Source organism: Styela clava, chromosome 2, assembly GCF_964204865.1.
Source record: "Styela clava chromosome 2, kaStyClav1.hap1.2, whole genome shotgun sequence".
In the NCBI taxonomy this organism is placed as follows: Eukaryota; Metazoa; Chordata; class Ascidiacea; order Stolidobranchia; family Styelidae; genus Styela; species Styela clava.
The window spans coordinates 20,746,170-20,754,373 of record NC_135251.1 but is presented as its reverse complement, the minus strand read 5'-3'; the positions used below and the strand labels follow the sequence as shown (position 1 = coordinate 20,754,373).

Here is an 8,204-nt window from a genome sequence, read left to right as displayed (position 1 = left end):
GTGGTGGAAGTGGTAAGGGTGGAGTATGCAAAACTGTTTAAACAGGGGAGTTTATAAGACAAGACATATAAATAGAGACAACACCACACCAAGTACAGGTACATAATGATGAAATCAAAATTTAGGCGTAAATACAGCTCTTGTATTTCATCAAACGATGCATTTTGAATTTTGTTTACTTAGTTAAAATATATTTTTTGGAAAGACCGAACCACAGTAATTTTACACAAACTGATAAAGGAATTAAAATAAAGTGAGAGAGAGATTTATTGCAAACCGGTACTGTAATAGTCTTCTTACTAATGTGCAGTCAGTAATTGAACCCTTACTGCATTACTACAGTGAATAGTCGAATCTTTATTGCACTGGTATTTTGGATACAGTGATATATTATCTTGAATAATGAAAATGCTTCAAGACAAGTTAGATGATTCCCAAGTATCTGGCGGTGATTCTTCTAGTGAAAATGAGGAAAAATCTAACAATGCTGCGTGGGCAGAAGTTATGGGGAAAGTCTTGAATAAGCAAGGCCCCAAAAATGAAAAATCTATAATACTTGCGAAAAACAAAGAAAAAGTAGAAGAAAATAAGCAAGAGCGCTCCGAACAACGTGAAAGAAAAAAGCAGGTGGGTGCTTTTTATGTAATTTCATCCATTTCTGAATGATTTTGTGATGCCTGTGATATACGCTAAATTCATAGTGGGGTCCGCAGATCGTTTGGGGTTCGTGAAGCACTTTCGGAGGATCTGCGAAATAAATCTGCTATATGGCTCATAGCTTGATAATACAAAAACTAAGTGCTTATATTTGCAAATACACATTTTTGCTGCTTCACAATCACTGCTGGAGACACTGATTCTTCACTTTCTGCTTCGGTTACACTTTCCCATTGTGATGTCACAGAGCTGTGGGCCTGTGATATCACAGAGAGAATTCAATTGCTGCCATTACAAGTTAACTAACTGCAGAGGTCTGGAGGTATAGCTGACGCTGCCCTTTTGCACGTTTGTTGGTGTAAGAGGGAGTTACAGTAGGCAATTTATAAAGTTATGCCAGTCCGCTTCTAAATCCCATCTCATTAAACTTCGTCATATCATTTAGTTCGTTTTAATGCTTTTCACTATACAGCGCATTGATTTTTTGTTGTGATCTTTTGATGTTTTGTCTTAGTGCACAAGGCCGGATATCATTGAAAAAATTGCAAGGAGTCCGTCATGGAAATTTTTTTAAAAAGTTTGAAAACAACTGCGCTAGAATGTGTTTTGTTCTATCAATTCTTTAAGCAGATTTATAGCTTTTTTTTTACATATATAGCTCAACAAGAAGAGGAAATGGGAAGAAATGAATCATGTTAAACCAAATGCACTTGAGAAAGATTATGAAAGAAATTTACAGAAAATAGCAACTCGGTATGAATTTTAATTTAGCCAAAATTAAACTAAGCAATCTTCATTTAAAATTTTAGTCCCTAATTCCATTAAATATTTATTCAGGTAGTTTCTGGTTTCCAACAACTCTTTTTCTATTAAAATGATTTTAAAACATAAAAATGCCCAAACGTACTTTAAGTGAATGATAATAGTATACCAGTCTGCATGTCATTTTGATTTATTTTTCAGAATATTTTTATTTGAAGTTCTATTGATGCTTGTTTAGCTCTAGTTTTAAAAAAATAAAGTAACAATAATCAAGTGTTTCCTGTAATTATTATTTAGAGGGGTTGTTCAGTTATTCAATGCTGTCAAAAAACATCAAAAACAATTAGATGAAAAACTGAAGTCTGCGAAGACAGAAGGCAAAAAGGAACAGGTGGGCAACACATTGTCTTGTATTTGTATGTTCCCAAACTTTATAGATTTGCGACCCACTATTTATCACCACAGCTTTTGGCGACCCATTTAACTTTAATAAAACATTGATGGAGGAAACAAATTGACATAACACAGAACACAGCAATAGCTAATCATCGCAAAACTACCGTGTTTCCTCGAAATGAAGACCTGGCTTGAAAAAAAGACCTAATTTGAATTTTTAAAATGATTTTCATTAAACCCTACCAATAAAATAAATTTAAAATGTGTGGGAGAGGAAAGGTTCAATTACCTGAGGTAATGTGAAGATCACACCACTATTCAAGATTGTGTGATGTCACAATCACAATTATGATATTTGTCACTTGATTTTTGTATAGGAAATACAAATAAAAACAATGGATGTCGGTTTTTATATAATGTTCATTAAAAAATCTCGTGAATTTCTACAATGTAATCTTATTTTTGATAAAGAACCCAAAAGGTCTCTTCCAAAGAAAACTAGTGTTATTCTTCAAAATAAATCTAAATCCTGTCTAAATTTCGGGAAAACACTGTAAGAAGTGCTGTACAGTGTATAAAACTGCTATGTGTAAAAAATTCACATTGGTCATTCTTTGTGTAGCAAATTTTGTTCCTCTTGAGAAGATCGTAAAAAGGAAACTTTCAGAGATTAGAATTTCAATTTAATTTTTTTTTTTTTGAAGATTGAGGTATTCGAGTCGGCATTGATCCTAATACCCAGTATAATTAATCGAAGCATTCCACATCTTTTCACGACCCACTAAGATTCCTTTTGCAACCCACCAGTGGGTCGCGACCCATAGTTTGGGGACCGCTGTTCTAGAATAATATTTTCAAAAATCGAATATACCGCTACTCAAATTGGTAATGTTCATCAATGTAGATTTCTTTTGTAACATTCAACTGAATTTGAAATATAATTTGAATGAGTGATTGTGCTTCAACATTCTATTGTAGGTCATGAAATCTGTTTCGAAGGGAGAATTTCTAGATATGTTGAAAGATGATAAAGTGATCACGAAACAGAAAGCTGGAAAGGTTTGTATATAATATGTGTTCAAAGTTTAACTGTACTAGAAAATTTATATAAAGAAGTTTTAAATTCTTTATCAAGTATGTCTAATGTTGAGATATAATTTCTTACCTTTGTTTTGCATTACTGGAAGTCATTTAACTATTTATTGCATCAATGCCCATTGCGCCATCATGCCCAATTAAATGTGTTTACTTTCACTCAAGCATTGCAATGTCTCGAATCTCATTCTCCCAATACTAACCCTTTTTTCTCTTTTCTGCTGACTTTCCGCAGTTCAAAATAACTTGAAATTTTTAGTGAAGTAATATTATAAGCCTAATCTTGTTACTTATCGATCTTGATCTGTAAGTATGTTGATAGGTATTTGTATGTATGTCTGTGTTAGATGCACGCGATATCTCACGAAAGCGAGGTTCAATCTGCTCCAAATTTTGCATGTGCATTCATCTTAGCTCGGATGAGAAGCCTATTGATTTTGGATGGATTATGTCGTATAATTAGCGAGTTATTAATTAATTAGTGATGAGACACACGGTGTCATTATGGAGTAAGCCCACTGTTTTGGGGGATCCCCCAACCTTCTCTATAAGTCTAGGGTTTCCAACCGAATTCTTTTTTAACTTTATTTCAAATTAGAACTTTGATCCTGGGATGCCAGATACGACAGCTGAAGATAAAGGATGGGATGTTCTCAGAGATGATTTCATGATGGGAAATAAGCTTAAAGACTGGGATCAACGTTCGGATGGCGAAGATGATTGATAATAAATATATATGGGGGGTTTCCGTAAAGGTGCGAAGCGTTATCTACTGGTGAAACTTGAAGGAACTGGGCAGTTGCGCAAGAACCTCCAAACCTACGAGGGTTATTTCACACAATTCCTATCAGCGTCGAGGAGTGCATGGATCACTGTGTCAACGACATAAAATCAAATTCAGACTTCTATAACTTACTAGTAAAGTTTGACTTGACCGAAATTCACTATTATGGTAATATATATTTACTTAATATTACTTTCTAGAGTGGTTAACTTTGTGCATTGTTACATTCAAGTACAAATACATATAATGAATAGTAATAAAGTGTTAAAATATGCCGTATTATCAATGGAGATGAACCGTCAGCATGGGTGTCATATTTATGTCTGAGTAACTGATTTCATTATAGAAATTTGGGCTGCATCAGAGCAAGAATCGAAACTCTCTACTAAAAACTAGAGCAGAAATATGTCTTACACCCAATTCACATAACTTTTCTTGTACATGAAGCGTGTGAATGCATGTAGTGTTAGCGATGCTTCTGTGCCATCATTTATATGAGATGAGCTTTTCTTTCCTATCATCAATCACAAAGGCAAAATTGCGCTCAAGGGAAGTTACTACCGCTTAAGTTGGGCTTGCACGTGCATTCTAAAAATACAAGCAAGCTATCACGTGATTACGTTCGGAAAAATTGTGCCAGAATAAACTGATCGATCGATTCATATGATTGTGATGTTCAGACTTATTCAAAAATACATGCAAATAGACACATTGTGTTGGGCATCCTTTGTTTGAAGACTGATTTGTATAATATATGTGCGTAATAGCTACGTGTGATCTATCGCGGAGGATGTTTGAAGTCCACAAAATTGTTCTTGATATTTATACTTTGGGAAGCTTCTGCTTCATTTGACGCCAAGTTTTATCGATGAACAGTCTGTCTGATTTTATATTTCTGGTTACCATGTCGCCGAAGACAATACCTCCCAGTTCGGCTACCCCAGCGTCTCTGCCCACAGGCACGGCCATTCCGAAGCTTCCCGACTTGTATGGCTTCATTGCCCGCCCGTCGACGCAAGCAAATAGATTATTTGACAACGAAGAACCCTGAGCATATGCAGTCACCAGCATCTTTTCCTCGTCTACATTTGTGATGTCTCCTAGAGCAAAAATGTTGTCTGTGCCTTCTACTTTTAGAAATTGATCAACCTTCACTTGCCCTCGATCGTTTATGGCGTCACCGAGAGCGTCCTTGAAATCGTCCGTCAAGAGCTTAACTCCCGTGCATCTGAACACCAAGTCCACCTTAATTTCTTTGCCGCTTTCTGTTTTCAAAACTTGATCTTTTGTGCACTTGTTGATTTGTAACTCATTAAGATTCGACACTCTTTCATTCAGCATCAATTCTATCCCCTTTCTTTTAACGAGAGCTTGTAGTTTAGACTGGGTACCTGCTTTCAGTCTGTTAGAACATAACACTTCGTTTGAGTGAATAAGAATTATTCTCTTATCCGGAAAGTCGGTTTTTAGTTCTCCCGAAAGTTCCACGCCCACTGCTCCACCCCCAACACAAACAATAGTGTCGGATTCGAGAATTTCTTTGTTAATATCTTTGTATAACTGCAATCCTTCTTCCTTTGAGATTTTGGGATATTCTATCGACATCTTGGCGGGAAACGGGCCACCGCCACCAGTTGCGAGTACCAGGTGTGTATATGGAATATCTTGCCCGTCATCAAGGGTGACCGTATTTGCATCCTTATTGATCTTAACCACCTTTCCTCGTAAAAAGGCATCTCCGAATGTTTCTTGGTATGGTATATATATGTAATTTGCAAAACTAGGTTCGACACAAGAACGCAGTGCTCCAAGGTTATAAAACAAACTGTCTTTGGGGTCGATCAGCTTCACTTTTCCTGTATGAAGCAAGTCCAGCGCAACACGGATGCCAGCAAAGCCGCCACCAACTACAACAATTTGTGTATCTTCGGGCAGAACTTTGGACGCTCCCCCACCCATTATGATTGCTATTCAATGTATCTGTTATTTAATGTAAAGAAATAGGGACGAGCTGTTAGGTGCTAGAGATATGCTGTTCAACGATAACTAAGACAAAATACGCTAATAACGACTGTTTTTCGGAATTAAATTTGATATTAGAGGCCTGTCAGAGGTTAAACGGCTTCCAACAAAACTTGAAAAAGTTAATGGGAGATAAAAGTAAAACATATTTTTACTGTGTATTTTTTTTATTCGGAAATATTCCAGAAAAAATGAAGTAGTGAGAATATAATATTCCAGCCGCCCTTTATGTTAATCTTGATAGGATAAAAATTTCGTAGAAATGGCGCAAAATCTTAATGACAGCATATCGTATTCGGTCAACGATTATGAACGGGTTGTTATGAGCGTATCAACGGATTTTTGTGTTTCTTACTTATTATTTTCCATTTTCGTTGTTGCTTTCCATGTTGCCGGATTTCGTAAAATTCATTTTTACTAGATTCAATTTCTCACCTGCACAATACCTATCTACTTCTTGCGAATTATTTGCTTGTCTAAATTCTAAATAAACTATACAACTTCAGATAAAAATAGTTTCAAAACGAAATAACAATATAATATTTATTTCATCATTCAAGACCTACATTTGTCGAACTGGAATCGTCGTAAGAGCTACAATCACTATAGCATTCATAAATAAATTACAGACATACATGCAAAGGGCGTATACACTTTTGCCACTAAAAGCAATAAGTGGTTTCAGCTGAGTCACGTTTTTTCGTCATACGCACATCAGTGGCCATTCACCTAGCGTTGTGCCTGACTGCTGATAAATAAATAACCATTCCTTTTTAAACTAACGGGTCTGTGATAAGAAAAAAACGAAAAAAGTAAAATAAATAATAACTCTTAGATTTTAAGGATAAACTCAATTAGTATAGTACAGTTAATTTAAATTAGTATATTTTGTAGATTTTTTTATTTACTCGACAATATTTTAATTTTTTAACCTTTTAAACGTAAAATTGTCCTGCCCAACACTATTGACAAACTTAGAAATATCGGCGATATTTGATATAATAAATTTTTCTATCCCAGTATCAAACATTCACAAAGACTCGCTTCGTTTGCGTTTTAATAGGGAAAAATACTATTATGGTATGCTGAAGACGACTTTTTATGTGCAGTGATTGCTTCACTATACGTTTGTTTTACGCAATTCACCTTTTTCGTAAAAATATCAGCGACAACGTGGCAAGCCAATAACGACTACGACTCACGAAGTTGTGCGGTATGCTTATTTTCAGCCCTTGTCCATACTTTTTGAAATGCATCGACGGTCAACAAAATGTAATTATTCTACACACATTTGCCTCGGGCTTTGAAAAAGCGTAACAAACTTAGGTGCGTAAAATTACTGAAGGATTACTGATATGCATCATGAAAACCGTTTTTAATATAATTTATTTTAAACTACGCTGTGGTAAAAATGACAACATACTGATATACAAGTTACAAATACCCACGTACATTTTGCGTATCCAGTGTATATTCATCTCATCATTCAATAGGCCTACCTATATTCGTTGAACTGGAATGGCTGTAAGAGCTACAATCACTATAGCATTCGTAAATAAATTACAGACATACACGCGAAGGGCGTATACACTTTGGCCACTAAAAGCAATACATAGTTTTATGTTGAGTCACGTTTATTCGTCAAATGCACTTCAGTAGCCTTTCTCGAAGTGTTATACCTGACTAAATTGAAATAAAGTTTAATGCTGCAGGATCGATAGATCGTATAATCGCATAACTGCACGACTCTTACAGGATACATACATCTCGTTGGAGGAATGGTATTGCCTAGTTGGGAACCAATGGGAAACACCACGCCCATTATAATAAACGTTTATCAAAGAATAAATAGAATTTATAATGTGGCCACACCGTGGCCGAATATGAAATTCATTATGAAGTCATAATATGCTTCTTACTATACTTAAATGTATTATGATGTCATAAATAACGTTTTAAATTGCGTGAACTACTTCTATTAAAAATAAATTTGAGTTGGGTTGCGCGAGACTAACTTCCTATCTTTTCTCTATGCCTTTATGCTAGTGGAACCGTATGCGTATACTGCAAGGATACTGTAGCCGGAAAAAACATGACTATTCTATCCAATTAAAGAGCTCAGCTGCACACTAACACAAATGTATTTCTGTAACGTTTCGTCCGACCAGAGTCAGACTTCCTCTCGGACGAAACGTTACAGAAATACATTTGTGTTAGTGTGCAGCTGGACTCTTTGGATAGACTACTTCTATTACTGACAAATCCGACACTTGCCTACACTGAATTTCGCCAATTCCTCTGCTTCATCAATCACCAATGCTTCTTTATTACAGACTAATTCACGAGTCGTCGATACGTAAACAGCTTTTGCCTATGTAAACTCCTGATGTGATTTTATCGTAAAAGAATGTGTCTGTTGTAAGGGCTTTGAAATCTTTACTTTATGCACACGCTCTGCTACGCCTGAAAAGATCAGCCAGATATGATG

The 8,204-nt window shown here is 35.7% G+C and overlaps 1 protein-coding gene and 1 pseudogene across 2 annotated transcripts; one reads left to right on the top strand and one right to left on the bottom strand.

Annotated features, from left to right (window-relative positions):
- Window positions 1-134: 134 nt before the first annotated feature.
- LOC120336568 (RRP15-like protein) lies at window positions 135-3,955 on the top strand. The gene is made up of 5 exons (XM_039404267.2): window positions 135-627; window positions 1,316-1,410; window positions 1,717-1,810; window positions 2,794-2,874; window positions 3,509-3,955. The coding sequence occupies exons 1-5, from the start codon at window positions 403-405 to the stop codon at window positions 3,632-3,634; spliced, it is 621 nt and encodes a 206-aa protein (XP_039260201.1). The 5' UTR covers window positions 135-402; the 3' UTR covers window positions 3,635-3,955.
- Window positions 3,851-6,200, bottom strand: LOC120336562 (ferroptosis suppressor protein 1 pseudogene; annotated as a pseudogene). The gene is made up of 2 exons (XR_013473963.1): window positions 6,072-6,200; window positions 3,851-5,674 (listed from the first exon to the last, which is right to left on the bottom strand). The product of XR_013473963.1 is annotated as a ferroptosis suppressor protein 1 pseudogene (transcript).
- Window positions 6,201-8,204: the final 2,004 nt, after the last annotated feature.